This window comes from Budorcas taxicolor, chromosome 9 (genome assembly GCF_023091745.1).
Source record: "Budorcas taxicolor isolate Tak-1 chromosome 9, Takin1.1, whole genome shotgun sequence".
Taxonomy (NCBI): Eukaryota; Metazoa; Chordata; class Mammalia; order Artiodactyla; family Bovidae; genus Budorcas; species Budorcas taxicolor.
Window position 1 is genome coordinate 25,355,799 of NC_068918.1, and position 16,017 is coordinate 25,371,815.

Genomic DNA, 16,017 nt, shown 5'->3' on the forward strand with positions numbered 1-16,017 from the left:
TCGCAAAGAGTCAGACACGACTGAGCGACTTTACTTTCACTTCTGTGAATAATAATAATAATAAAGTATTACATTTATTGAATATATAGTTTACATATAAAGTAAAGTAAAATAAATATTACTTTACTTGCAGGCTGCTGTGGAAATTCAAGGTGAAGTATATGTAAGGTTCTTTACATGTAATAGTTGCTTAATATGTGGTAACTATTTATACTGAATAATAATAAAGAGAATTTATCTCTTTCTGAGTTCCTTGCTTTCCATAAACAATGTGTGCTTTCCTCCCTTCATGCTTTTATCTTGTTGAGCTCTTCTCTGGGAATGCCCTTCTTCCTACATGTCCTCATTTGTTATACATGATTCAAGGAAGTTTTGCATGGTATCTTAGGTAAAATTAATTCCTCTGCCCTTCAAACTCTCGGTCAGTTATCCCATGTAGCTTTGTATCTCATACTATTGGTATGTGCACACACAGCTTATCTCTCCTACTAACCAATAAGATTTAGAGGAAGGGAATTGTATCTTTCCCTTCATTGTATTCCCCCTTAGAAATTAATGTGTAGAAAAATCCTCATTTATTGGACCAGTCAATGTGTTCTGCTAGAAATCTAGAAACTGATAAAACACACATTTTCTTAAAGCCAATAGTTTTCAATAACTGCTTTCTGAGACTGTGCCTTTTCAGGTTACTGGTAAAATATTGGAGTTGAACAAAAGTTGTATACCTGAGCAATGTATATAAAGGACATGGCAGTCAGTATATTTAGGTGAAAAGACTAGAAATTGCTAGAAATATAAAGCTCAATATTTTGCAATGACCATTGTAATGCTTTAGCACACTTCATATCCAGTTTCTTCCAGTGCCAGTAAAATAATCTTTCCCCTTTAATCTTCCTTTTAGTCTGACTAGGAACATGTTATCATTTGAGTGATGATTTAGTGTCTTTGAGAGAGATAATTGAGTAGCTCTCTGTCTTCCTAACAGCTGAAGATAAAACTCATAAAACAGGGGAGAGTAATTTCAAACAAAGTATATGTGAATTTTTTTCATCTCACTTGCAACATTTTATATCATTATTTGGTGTTAAAATATTACCCTAAAATAAATCTTGCTAGGAAATATTTGCCAGAAATATTCTAGCATAATAAGAATATATACAGGTAAATGTTGAATAAAAAAGTGAGGTTTGCCTCACTATGGGATAAATAGTTTTTTAAATTTATATACCAATAGACAATGCCTATGCTGTAGGTTACTCTATTTCCAAATATTTCACAGTTCTTTCTCCCTATATGATTTTTATCCATTTGTATCCTAAAAGATATATGATAACTGCTTAAGAATCCTGGATATGATTACCGAATTTAGCTAATAAAACATTTGCATAATACTAGTAGTCCTTGTGATTAACAAAATTGTGTTCATTCATTAGCATCAACTGTCCTTTGCCTTGTAACAGGTGACAGACATCATTTACATTTTAGGAATGAAGAAAAATTATTCATTAATTTTTATGTCCACATTTTAAAGTGAGTGTGTTATATTTTAATAGGACAAATGAAATTATTGCTCCTCTTTTTAGTACTAAAATATTTACTTTGTGTCCAATACTTTCCTTCATTTGATGATCAGTTTATACCTACACCTTCTTTTCCATTTTGTCATTATATAGAATTCCTGAAACATATGTTCCCACTGAGCTAGTAGCCCTGATGTTAGTTTACATTAGACAAATGATAACTGATAAGGAAATGATGGGATTAAGCTGTTCAGGGCCTTGCAATAACTTACTATGATAAGAGCAGCTGCCATATCAGTTTTATTAACCCACTAAATCACTACTAATAAATAAGATAATAGCTTTTATCTGTCATGTCTGAAAACCGAGATTTGACTGATCAAAGTCTACAAGAAATTAAAATGTAACTTCAAATCAAACAGTTTACTGTGTGCATGAAGTCTCATGAAATCTGCTCAGTGGGCTCCCCTGTCTTTTCCCTTATTTTGCTGAGCGGTTTTGAGCAATGGTGGGACACAGACTCTTTTGCTAATCATTGTATCTCTAGGGCTTAATCAGCACCAGGACACACAGTAAAATGTTTACTGAATACATGAATATTAATAGTGAAAGTTTTTTGACCGTATGTGCTCTACTTTACTATTGTCTAAAACTCTTTAGCACCATGCTTTGTACATCAATAAAAATCCATAAGATATTACATTCAAAATAATACTTTCATGATATAAAATAGGCAGAAATTACTTTTCATTAAACATTCTCTGTACCTATAGAATTTTGATCCATTTCTATTTATTCAAAATCTAAGTTTAAAAATTTTGCACAGGAAAGAAAATCAAGGTGTATTATTGACATTGGTGGTGAATCAAGGAGAAGAGAGAAAAAAACCTCAAAAGCAAAGTCACTTTTTATACTGGTATTGAGAACATGCAAAACTGCCATTGGGATTATTGGTTTCCTTGGCAGGAAGGGGATGGTGAGAGTGAATGGAAGGATGGAAGACTGTGTTTATTATTTACTTATAAATAAATTAATACTAAATTTATTCATATGTTAGAAATAATTTAATAGATATTTAGTGATGGTACATTCTGGGCACTATTATACAAATGACAAGAAAAAGTTTTCCAAAATTACTAGGAAAATTGGGAGAAATTATAACATGCTTACTTCTTCATTTATATTTGTTTCATCAATTTTTCACATTTCCAAACACATAAAAATATTTTTCATAAAAGGCAAATTTTTGAAATATTAAATAGCCAGTAGAAATGATGATTGTAAAGATAATATGCCAACATAGAGAAATTTTGGACAAAAATTCAAAGCAGAACGTAAAACAAATTTGCTTTTATAGAAAACAAAAATATCTCTAAATAAATATAAAATAATTTTAAATGCCTTATGTTGATGCTTGAGAAATGTTGTTAGCTCTTTGAAGAAGAGTCTAATATATTAACAAACATTTACAACTGCTATATCAGAAAAAATAAATAAAATGTATACCTCAAAATCTCAAAAGTTCAATTATATAACTCTTTGATATAACATATTGGAGAGAAGAAATTTTATCAGTTGTTAAAGCACAAACTTTAGAGCCAAATAAACCTTGATTTAAATGCCAACATTTCTATTTTATAGAATCTGTATGGCCTTGGGCAAGTCAGTGATCTCTGAACTGCAGCTTCCTCCTTTGTAAAACACAGTAATTCCAATCTTGTGTTGTCAGCGTGAAGATTAGAGAGTGAGTGTGTGTGTGTGCATGTGTGTGTAGTGCTTGGTAAGTAATAACTTTTAATTGCATTGCTGATTTTTGGATGCACTGTGAATAATATATTATTAATTTCATATTACTATTAATAATAATTCTTTATTATTAAGGATAGCGAGGTTGAAAGCATGTTCATGTCTCCATTCATTTCTATACTTTTTCATTTAATTTTCATACCAAATGGCATAGCCAATTTCTTGATGAAAAGCTGAACAACTCACCCAGTTATACATGGGAATATGGGATTAAAGCTCAGATTTGTTCAACTTTAAACCTCATACTCCTAACCACTAGGTGACTCTACCTCTTGATATATTATCTTCTAAGATTAAAAAAAAGTCTAAGAGTATTTCTTGGAAATGAAAAAAGTTGGGAAAATCATCTCACTAAGAATAATTACATCAAAATATGAACAATGACAAAATACACAAACTCTACAGCTTGGCATATCTTTCAACATACTTAGCTGACAGGAAAAAATGTCCCCATGATATCAAATACCGAAAGTATACTATGCAATTTATAAAAAGCAAATGGCATATCAGCAAAGTAGAAACAAATTCAAATTGTTAATGCTATGCTCTTGGGCATCAGCTGTTAGATACCAAACAAACTCCTTGAAGTCACTACATATAGTTTTAAAACATAAACCTACACACGGGAGCCTCACTGTCACAATGGACAAGGTTAATGATTCATTCCTAATCCTAAAGGCTCCTTCTAGGATTAATCGACTTTCTCTGCAGCCTGCCTGCTTGTCCTCTTGTAGACCCTGTGAAGAGGATTTCTCTGCATGGCTTAGCCTCTTTTTCCACTGTCTATTTACCTCAAACACTATTTAATCTTTTATCTCCCTACACAGTTCAGCAGGAATCAAATTCAGTAGAAATTAGCCAGTTAAACTGATTCAACTTTGAAAAAAAGCTGATTTGGTTCAAAGGAATGAGCCAATTTTGTCTTTTTCAATCTGGCATTTCATTTCTCAGGTCACAATACTATTAATAGGAATCAGTGAAATAGATATTAATTGATAACCTATTATATTGTTTTTGTTTTGTTGCTAAGTTGTGTCTGACTCTTCTGCTACCCCTTGAACTGTAGCCCATCAGACTTCTTTGTCCATGGGATTTCCCATGAAAGAAGACTCAAGTGGGTCACTATTTCCTTCTCTGAGGGGTCTACCCCAACCAGGGATCAAACCCACATCTCCTGCATTGTCCAGCGGATTCTTTACCACTGATCCACCAAGGAAGTCCTGGGCTTCCCTTGTGGCTCAGCTGGTAAGGAATCTGCCCACAATGCAGAAGATCTGGGTTCAGTCCCTGGCTTGAAGATCCCCTGAAGAAGGAGAACACTACCGATTCCAGTATTCTGGCCTGGAGAATTCCATGGACTGTACAGTCCATGGGGTTGCAAAGAGTCGGACACGACTGAGCCGCTTTCACTTTCACCAGGGGAGTCCAATCTATTACATAGCAGACCACAGAAAGAATACAAGAATGGGTGAGACAAAGTCTCTATCTTCAAAACACTATCTTTTGAGAGGAGGAGATAAGTTAATTTCCCACTAGGATAGGTATCAAAAACTGCTATGAGGGTACAAAGAAAAAGCCTACAAAATGTCAAGAGGCAAAGAAAAGATTCAAAAGAGGAAGTTCAGGAGACATTCTTTTAAATGGATAGGGGTTCAACTCCTTTCTAGGGAAAAGGAGATCTTCCATGGAGGAAGACAGCATGAACAAAACAGTGGCAGTTGAGAGGGAAGCAAAGGGAGCTAAGTGATCAGTAAGTTGGTGAGAGCGCAGGCTGCATGCTTAAAAGTGAGGAGCAGATAGTAAGGCAAGAAAATGGTTTGGCACCGAATCGTAACGGACCTTTAATGTCAAGGTTAGAAAAGCTTGTCATGAGCAGGTGAAAGTGTCTGAGGATGACAGAGAAAAGACTGAATCTGAACTTCACACGGTCAAGATGAGAACTGTACTGAACAGACTAAAAAGACAGGGTCAAGGTCAGGTTTTGGAAGTATGAATGGAGAGAGACACAGGTTCAAGAGAATTCATAATAAAATAGGATCTATTTTTTTGGCAAATGACTAGGGCTGAGCTAGCCAATAGAAAAGCCACAAATCACATGTCTATTACTGAGCCATCTGAAATGTGACTAATCTGAATTGCTATGTAATGTAGCTATAAAATACACATGGGATCTCAAATACTGGTAGAAAAGAAAGAATGTAAAATATCTCATCAATAATTTGATTTTTTATATGGTCAAATTATCATGTTTTGGATATGTTGGCTTAAAAAATATTAAAATCAATCTCATCTGTCTCATCTTACTTTTCTAACGTGGCTTCTAGAAAATTTTGAATTAAATATGTGGTCGCATTATATTTTTTTGGGGCAATGCTGGACTAGATGTTAGGGCAGAAAGAGACACTGGATAAACTGGAAAATAAGCAGCAGAAGAGGGAAAAAGACTTCATAGTGGTGTGACAGAAAAGCCACAGAGGAAGCTTTATGCATTTATTTAAGAGGACATTATCAGTGGATTCAAACTCTAGACACGTGCCTAGAAGATCCGTAACAGTAAAAACGAGCCATTGAGTTTTTGTCCAGGTAATGGACGAGAAACGGACGAGACAGAGGTATGTGATTAGTGGTAAGGTAAGTGAACAGATAGCTACTCTCAAGAAATAGCAAAGAGAAGAAAAATAACAGCAATATTGAAGAGTATAGCAGGTTTGAGATAATTTTATTTTTATCAACACAGAAGAGATCTGAATATGTTTGTAGACATTAGGAAAGGAAAAACTAAAAAAAAAACACAGTGGACAAAAGAAATAACGGATGAACAGGAACCTGTAACTGAAGGCTCCGCAGAGATTGTCACGAGAGATATATAAAAGCTAACGTTATCAACAGAGAGAAAACGTGACTGCTTATTTGATATTCATATTTCCACTGAGTCATTTGTGCCTGCCATTTGTCTTGAATGGAAAAGAGGGTGATATAAAAAAATTATTATCTGGGAAAGAAAACCAGAGGAAGAACCTGGACCATGTTCAATCCCTCCCTCCCCTTCCTGCTCTTTGGAAGTGTGTGGATTCCACCCAGTCACTTGGGTATCCATGTGCATTTCCTTTTCATGATGCTGGTACCTTCATCTGTGCCTTTAAGGTTATAAAAATGATTCATTTAGATTATTCCACCAGAGGACTTCCCTGGTGGCTCAGTGGTATAGAGTCCGCCTGCCAATGCCGGAGACACAAGTTCGATTCCTGGTCTGAGAAGATCCCACATGACACGGAGCAACAGCCTGTGTACTACAACTATTGAGTCTGTGCTTTAGAGCCCGGGAACCACAACTCCTGAAAGCCGTGCACCCTCGAGTCTGTGTCCTGCAACAAGTGAACCCACCGCAATGAGGAGTCTGTGCACCACAGCTACAGAGTAGCCCCCACTCACTGAAACTAGAGAAAAGCCCAAGCAGCCGCAAAGATGTCGTAGAGCCAAAATTAAATAAATAACATAAAATTAATGAAAATAATAAAAATAATGAAAAGATTATTTCACCAGAAAAAAATTATTTTTCTGTATAAATTTAGCTTTTTAAACATTATTCTACAATCCATTTATTTTTTTCTCTTTAGGTCTTAATAGTTAGTAAAGCAGTTCTCTGCTTTATCAAGAAGAGAATACCTAGTTCTATTCACCAATAAAGACAATCCTTGTTTCACACTGTCTTAGTCCTCATGTAAAGGTACCGTGTGGACAGATCTGAAATGTGCTCACTCATGTGCCTTACTTTGAATGGCCTCTTGTTCCCAGTCGCCGAGTCGTCAAGAGGGGAAACTTTTGACGAATTGTCTGAAACGAAAGTCAATTACTTTAGTTTTTACAAGGTGTGTGGTTCTATTGCAAGCCTCTCACGATCAGTTAATTCTAGAAAACAAATGTTGAGCTTTGAGTAAATACTTAGTCTGGAAAAAACAATGTCATACACATATTGATACATAATGACACGTCTGCACAGGGAGAGAGGGTTTTTTTGATGATATTGTTTCATTGCCCTTTTCTCAATTTCCAAAGCAGATTATACCCATATGCGCTCTTGCTTGATGTTATTACTAGAACAATTATTACTTTATTTATATAAATAAGGTTTCCAAATTGTTCCCAAATTCTTCTTCTTTGTGGGAAGATCTCGGTTTCTTTATAGTAATTCTTTGCAGAGATTTATCCAAATTAAATATCTATCTCCAGCTCTGAAAGGACATGGAAATTTTCTTTGTCTTACCAGATCGCCACAGCAGTGTTTTAAATTTTTTCTTTTCTGTGGTTTCAAATTTCAGTATTTTAAATTCTTTTTCTCTAAACTGGCTAAAAATTAGTGCCTGATTAACAAACAAAAATATCTTCTGCATAAAACAGCAGTTTTAATGTGAATCTTAGGAGATCTAGACATGATCTTCTAAAGACTCCATGGCAAACTTTATGCATTAATATGCATCAATTTCTTGAGGACTGGTTCTGTAGTTTTTATCACATCCTCAGTGTTTCATGGCTCCCCAAACAGTTAAGAATTACTATCATAAGGAGGCCTAGTAAAATATTACAGCTAAAATGGATGTTAGAAGTCGTCTTATGCAACCTCCTCGTGTTATAGAATGAGTGAACTGAGTTTTGAGATTAAGTGCTTTTCAGGTCTCCCAACAAATTAGAGCCTAGGCTGGAACCAAAATCACTGGATTACCATGCCCTTATCAAACTGTGTGCTGTAAACAGATAAGTTTTCAAAATAAATTCATAAATTATTTTATTTTAAAAAATAACTGAGAAGCCAGACCATAGTCATCATTATTTTCTAATACAATGAGTCCCTCTACAGGTTAGAATTTGGATTTCAGTTGATAAGAGATGTAATAGCTGAGATCTAAACTTCCAATTTTTCTGGGATATCTAAGATTTCAAGACAATAGAGCAGGACAAGAATCTCAAAAAACAAGACTTTCTCAAGAGACAGATACTATTTCCAAATTCTTAAAATGAGTCCTATGTATGTAAATACAGTAGCATTCAGTTATAGCAATTCCCATCCTAACCACACAGGTTCAGTAAAAAGGAATGTTTTTAAAGGAGAGAAATTTAACCAATCCCGTCACAACATCTCGGGAGTTTGGGGTGTAAACATACTTAAGAGCAAATGGAGAATTAAGAGAACTGTTTATGAGACAGAATAAATGCAATCACCAAATATATTAACAAGATACTTGTCATTTCCACTTAATTTTGATTCTCAGTACAGGCCATAGAATTCTTTTTAATGTATCTCTCTTTGAAGGGAATGAAGCTTATTTGAAGCTTCTTTTAAGGTCACATTAAATCTGGTAGCCAGGGTTCTAATATTTAAAACATACAGAATTACAGTTCAAGGTAAAACAAACAGTAGGTAAAATCTACATTAAACATATAGCAGTTCCAAATGCAGTCCTTAAGAGATTTCATTTACAAAACAGATTTCTTAATATTCTGTAAGAAAACTTGAACAGTTAAGTCTGTTTCCATACTGTCTGCCTCACATGACTTCAGTTGTAAGGTAGTATAGCCAAAATGTGTTATTTACCTTTCCAAAGGTGGCCGCGCAGGCTGGCTCTAATTTCTCTTTCCTGCAGAAATCTAAATAGTGTGCATAAAGGATGCACCGTGGTAAGCAAACTCCTTCACATACAATGTAATTCTCTTCAAGCCTAAGAAAAAGGGCAAAGAATTAGTTCAAACCTTTTCTTTATTTCTTCTTTCCTTCCCCCTCTCACATTGTTTTAGTGCTCCCTTTGAACACAGACTCTATATAAATGTGTTCATGTTCTTTTATTCTGGATAATATTGAAAATATGATCACAAGGATTAAAGTTAGAAGAGCAAGAGCCTCAATGAACACCTGTTAGTGCAGTTAAAACACCCACGGCTAAGACAAAATCACTTCTGCCTGGTCCACGTGCCTGAATAAGCCTTACTTCTGAGTAAATCTTCACTGTTCATCATGCATTGCTCTGTGATATCCAAATATGAATGGTGAAATTGAAGGTGATGGATTTTTAAAATAACATTGTCGAGAGGCTTCCTACAATCTCTTACTTTCACTCCCAAACTGGCTCTGAACATTGAATAGTTAGGGAAGTATGGTGACACATTTATTTGCAAAATACATAAGAATACATTAACTGTAAGTTTGAAATAGTACCAGTTTACCTCTATCTCTACCCTTTTTTGCTGTAATTAGTACTTATCATTACCTAAAAGATCCTGTACTCACGAAACATAATGTTATTCTCTATAGATGCCGCCAAACGTGACACTAAATTCGGTTCTATATTATAAACATAATCATATAATCTTTGAAAATTTAGAAATAATTCCACTTAATTTGGATACCAGCAATTGCAATTGCACACAATTTATATAAATGTAATAACATATATTTAAGTGTTACAAATACCTGAACAGCCATCAAGAAATCAGAACTTGTGGATTCTATTCTCAATTCTTCCACCCTTTCAGTAGACGATAATGGCTAAAATTTACTTACATTCTTTTTATGTACAGTAAAATCATAATTAGTACTATACAAGAGCAACACAAGATAGAATATACATTTAGGTTAAAATTGAGTGAAACTCTTCAAGATCTCTGATTTAACATGTTCCCAAGGTGTGTGAGATAAAAGCTACAGGATGTTTCCTGGGATTTGGTTCTTTTTTTCCTTTGTCTTAGAAAGATGGAAATCCCAGTAAAATTTGCATACACAAAACCAAACACCTAGTTGACAGTGAAAATTGAAGCTACTCAGGCACTTTAATTTTTAATTCTAATTTTTAACATCCCCGCTATAATCTGTAGTCATAAGGGAAAGTTATCAAAAGGTAAATAACTACTTGGTCATGTAGGTTTTTTAAAACTATATATCTCTGGGAGGGGGTGAGAGTGTGGAAAGTTCAAACAAAAATGATGACATTTTATAGTCTCAAAACATATGAAAATTACTGAGAAATATTCAACTATTTTAACTATATTTAAATGACACATATAATGTCCACTTTTTCACCTGGCTATATTGATATTGTTGGCATTGTTTTTGTCTTCAAAATACTGACTAATCCTAGACATAAATACAATCTTAATTTTGGATATGACTTTTTTCTTTAATTGTAACGTATTTATATTTATAAAATAAAAACCCATTTGTTTCCATTCATTCAAATTGAATGGAAGTGATCATTCAAAAAACCTTCATAATATATCTGAAGTCAAAACCTTTTTGCTCCAATTATCCTAAAGAAAATAGCTGTTTCCTAAATATTTAAGATAATTAGCTCAATTATTTACTGCTCTAGTATATTCTCAACTAATAAATGAAATATCAATTTCAATAGATTAGCCATAATTTTAGAAGGATATTAAACTTATATTTCAAATGTTTGGAAGAATTAAGGACACAATCACAAACAGTATATGCAAATTGTAATTCAATGTTTAAATGAAATAAAATGTACTAGTTTTTATTAAGATACTGCTTTTTCTATTGTATTTTTTTAAGATTTAGATCACATTTTACATATAAACAGATTGTGTAACTTATTAGCAAATAGACATTTTTAGTTATTTGCATCCTATTTGGAACTTGGGAGGAAATTTCTTTACCCTACATAGGGAAGTTTAATATTATGTTTTTACTTTAGATTCCTCTTCCTTTTGAAACAATATTATAAAAGTTTCTGTAGGACTTTTATTTAGAGAGCCTACTGATAAACTCTTGGTTTTAGAAGATTTTCCATAAAATCTAATTAGTGATATTTCACTGTAATAAATCATATATAAAAGCTACTTTTAAAATAGTTGAATATTTATTTAAGTTAATAGCACCATTTTAACTGATTGACCTATGTCTTCTAGTTCAAACATATTTCATCTTATGGCTGAACTGATACACAATTGATACACAATTTTGAATTTGTGCTCTGTGGTAAAAGGTAGGGTTAAGATCCTTCCTCTTTTTAACTTATTTTTAAGAATCATGTTTTATAAACATAAAAGCTTATGAGTTGATTGCATGTTGAATAAGTAAGTCATTAAAATTCATTATTGCTTACATTCAAAGGAATTACAATAATGAAACTACAACAAAGAAATTACAAAATTACAAAGAAGTTAGCCAATAATGAACAAAGTGATGGTTTTTATTTGCATTGCAGATCATTTTTCACCTTTACCAGAATATGTCTCTATACAAAACATTCAGTGAAAACAATTTTTGGATGAATTTCTAATTGGTCTTTTAAACTCCTGCAAGAAAGTTTGAGAGAACCAAATGGAAAAAAGCGAAGAATCTGAATATACTGACTTTAAAAATTCAAAGGTACCCTTGAGTGAGCCTTACCACTGCAGGGTGAGCTGGGTCTGCTTCTTTTTATCCTTCATAATCTGCGTGATGGTTTTCTTCTGTGAGAGGTGTGGATCGGTTGCTTTAGTTTTGCTGTCTGGATTATCCGCATCCTCTTCTTCGGAGGAAAAGTTACCATTGCTTAAATGCATTTCTAATTGCCAGTTGAAAAGATAAAGAAAACCAGAATATAAAATCAATTAATTAGCTCTAAATGTATCTTGGCGTCAAACGGGGTGGTCTATGGGGGGTTCGGAGGAGAGTTATACAAAATCCCTTAGACTTAATTTCTTTTCGACCAGCGTTTTCCTAGGGGAAACACATGTACGTTTGCGATGTGTTAATTATTGGAGGCCCTTTTAAAACTACATCCGAGTCCCAGTCACGTCCCGGGAGGGCAGAGCACTCACCGGCTTTAACTCCCCCGGGCAGCTCCGGGTCGTCCGCTTTCTCCCCGCTGCCCAGCGCGCGCCCCGGCTGGGCTTCGGCCGCCAGGTACACCCTTTCTTCCGGGTAAACGAGCAAACCCTTGCCCAGGAGCTGCACACAACACCCCTGGACTTCGGGGGAAACCGGGGGAGAAGCCTGCGCCTGCAGGAAGGCGTCTTCCAGCTCCGGGACCTTGGCCATCCTCCTGGCCGCCGAGACTTGGGCGCCCGCCGCTCGACCGGCGCCCAGCGGAGCCGGGAGGCCGGGGCGGGGCGGGGCGGGGCGGGGCTGCGGGCCCGGGGCCGCTGGGGCGGAGGCGGAGGCCGCGGCTCGGGATCCCCCGGGCGTCGCGGAGAAGGAAGGCCCGGCCCAGGCGCAGCTCTGACAGCCCAGGGAACCGGGTGGGCCGAGGCGAGACTGCCCGTCTCCACCTGCCTGCCACCCTGACAGATGCTCTGCTCAGAACTCCCTTCTCACCTGCGCGAGTCAAGCCTGAGCAATGAAGTCCCTTTCCCCACATCTCTTCCCTCTGTTTCCTCTTCTCCCATCTTGAGCTGGGACCGAGGACACTTTTCCACACCCAAAGCTCTCCAAGGAACCAAGAAAGCGACACTGTCATCTCGGGGTGGGGTGGAGGGCCGAGGGAGGGGAGAAGCAGCTCTCCCCACCTCTACTCTCGGGTGACATCAAGGATGCTTCAGGGGACTGCCCTGATTCTGCACGCCCAGGCCGGAGGAGGGGGACCTCAGAGCACCGCTCAGTCTTTGCAGAACATGGTCTGGGCTGATTTATTCCCAGAGTAATCCTGGGCGGTGGGGGGTGGGGGACGGTGAGGGGTCTTCTCAGTGACCCGGACAGACGCCATCTCGGCCCACTAGTGGGAAGACTGCCTTGCTCCCCAGCGCAGAATGCCTGCCCCTCTGCCCTCTGGGGATCTGGCTCTGAGCTTAGAGGAAAAGATGCATCCACTCTCTACATATTTTGTAATTTAAACGCGTCCCTGACGATTCCTCACCCCTCATACCTGGTAGTAGTGCAATGGACCATTGCGGAAATGAAAAATAGAAGTTGCCACATTTCATTTCCAATCTAAAATGCCGAGATAGTCGTGTATGGGGGAAAATATCTTGTTCTTTCTTTAAGGAGAAATCAGTAGACTTGGGCTCTGTGTTGCCCCATTGACACCGAATCTTTCCTTGCTTCCACCTTCTGTTCTTTTGACAGATATTGCCCTGTGCTCACTATCTATATGTTTGGTGCTCTCCAGAGAGAGCTAATATCTTGCTTTCATTCACACTTCTTCACCACAACCTGCAGCCTGCCATCCTCATTTGGAGCTTAGTAAGATAGATCACTCCTGAAATTTAACAATATTAAACTATATTATATCCAAATATAACATGGAAAAAGCAAACTGGGACCCAAGGTGGTGGATGGCTGAAGGGTGGATTATAGGTGGGAGTAAAACAATCTAAGAGCATTGCTTTGCCAAAGTGGCTAAGATTATGAGTGTATTTGACCCTTACCCATTTTTCAGCATAACTTATGGAAAAGTCACCACTTCTCTGTCAGAGATTTTCTCCTGGTACCTCCAGAGCCTGGATCTAGGTTAGGGCAGTCCAGCTATCCAGGCAACCAAAGCTCTAAGTCTATACCACCATCACTCCCTACAACCTTGAGTATCAGTCTCCTCCATCCAGTACCCCCTCTCTGCAAAGCCTCAGAGTTTTCTCAGTCCATGGGGCTCAGTCCTACAATGGTAAAATTTAGAATGTCCCTTCTTTACAGAAACACCCTCAGACTCACTCTATAAAGGAAGTCCTCGTGGTTAACTGTACACAGAAAGACTCGGTCCACTTGTATCACATAATCAGAAGAAAAACATTCAAGAAAATTACTCGGATTTAAAAATAGCTTTTTAAAAATATCGCTTGATGGCCAGGTTGTATGTGTGTGTGTATGTCATACGGACACTAAGTGAATATCTGGCAATTATCCAGTTGAATTGATCAGCGAAAACACAAACTATTTAAGGCCCCAAGTGAATTTCTTGCTTTATTTTAAAGTAAACTCTTTCCCCTAACAAAATAATATGTAAGTTCTTTGTACTACTGGTCAGAAATAAAAATCTGAAAGACTTCTCATAAGTAAAGAGCTTGAATCAGTAATAAAAACATTTCCAACAATAAAAGCCTAGGACAAGAGGACTTGAATGCTGAATTATACCAAATGTTTAAAAAAGAGTTCATACCAATCCCTGTCAGATGCAGTAAGAGTGGTGCTCTGAAAAGGGGGAAAAAAAAGCTTTTACCATCCTAAATTGCCATTTGTGATTATCATAATTTGAGCTCCTAAGAAAAATGATTTAGAGACATAAGACTGATAAGCAAGTTAAAAAAAAAATCCTAGGCAGGAAAATAGGTAAATATAGAAAATGATCTTTTAAAATACTGCTTCTAAACATTTTGTTTTTTGTATTCCTTTAAGAAATTTGCATAAGCCATAGATTCTCTTCCCAGAAGATAAAAGTACATGCATACACTCACATACGCACATACAAAATTCTGTATGCAGTACAGATCTCAAAGAATATCTGAAAAAGTTTACTGTTTGAATAAAACAACCCAACAATATACAAGAAAGAAGATTCTTGGAAGTTCCCAAATGAGAGTATCTTCATGACTGGCTGCTGCTGCTAAGTCGCTTCAGTCATATCTGACTCCCTGCGACCCCATGGACTGTAGCCTACCAGGCTCCTCCGTCCCTGGGATTCTCCAGGCAAGAACACTGGAGTGGGTTGCCATTTCCTTCTCCAATGCATGGAAATAAAAAGTGAAAGTGAAGTCGCTTAGTCATGTCCGACTATTAGCGACCCCATGGACTGCAGCCCACCAGGCTCCTCCATCCATGGGATTTTCCAGGCAAGAGTACGGGAGTGGGGTGCCATTGGGGGTGCCATTGCCTTCTCTGGCTTCATGACTGGAGGTACCACATTAAAGGGAAAAGGAATTTGGAGTCAGATACACTGACACTCATTCTCCTAGTGACTCTGGGCACTTAACCTTTCTGTTTCTTTCTCTCTAAACTGGAAAAAATAGTAGCTATCTGTAGCAGACTCATGGGTGCTTTCTCAGATCCTCTCGGGCCCACCTTACATTTGTGAACCACGCTTTCTCCAGCTTCAATTTCCTTTTATTTCCAGTAACCAGCTCTACCACCCACCGCCTGCAAGCACCTGAGACTCTTCTTTGGAGGAACTGCCCTTGGCTACTAGACCACCTTTGCCCATAGGCAGAGTGAGCCCCAGTACCTCAGTGTTTATACGTCCCCTGGATAGCCCTTAGCCAATGACTGACGATTAAGGAAAATAAAAGTCTAGCTCATTGACCTCGTGCTGGATAAATATGAGCTGCAGTTTACAATCCAGAGTTCCTCTGTGGGATCAGGCTGAAGCATCATCTGCTGGACTGTTCCTGGAAGCCTGGTTTTTTTCTTTTTTTCCTTTTTAAAATTTTATTAGCTTTTTAAATTAGAGGATAGTCAATTTATGATATTATGATGGTTTTTGCCGTACTTCGACATGAATCCACATTAGGTATCCGTATGTCCCCTCCCTCTTGAAACCCTTCCCACCTTCCTCCCCATCCTACCCCTCTAAATTGTCATGGAGCACTGGCTTTGGGTTCACTGCATCATCCATCGGACTCCCACTGTCTTCCCTTTTGCATATGGTGATGTATATGTTTAACTACTGTTCTCTCATATCATCCCACCCTCTCCTTCCCCACTGTGTCCAAAATGTCCATGCCTTCTTTCCTGCCCTGCAAGTAGGATCACCAGTACTATCTAGATTCCGTA

The 16,017-nt window shown here is 37.2% G+C and overlaps 1 protein-coding gene across 1 annotated transcript in view; it reads right to left on the reverse strand.

Moving 5' to 3' along the window:
• The window catches only part of RFX6 (regulatory factor X6), a 49,455-nt gene extending 37,095 nt beyond the window's left edge, over nt 1-12,360 (reverse strand). The window contains exons 1-4 of the mRNA XM_052645927.1: nt 12,141-12,360; nt 11,728-11,884; nt 8,917-9,040; nt 7,099-7,160 (exon numbers count right to left, since the gene is read on the reverse strand). Of these exons, the coding sequence (XP_052501887.1) occupies nt 7,099-7,160; nt 8,917-9,040; nt 11,728-11,884; nt 12,141-12,360 (563 nt within the window). The remainder of the gene's footprint in view (nt 1-7,098; nt 7,161-8,916; nt 9,041-11,727; nt 11,885-12,140) is intronic.
• Between the last annotated feature and the right edge of the window lie 3,657 nt (nt 12,361-16,017).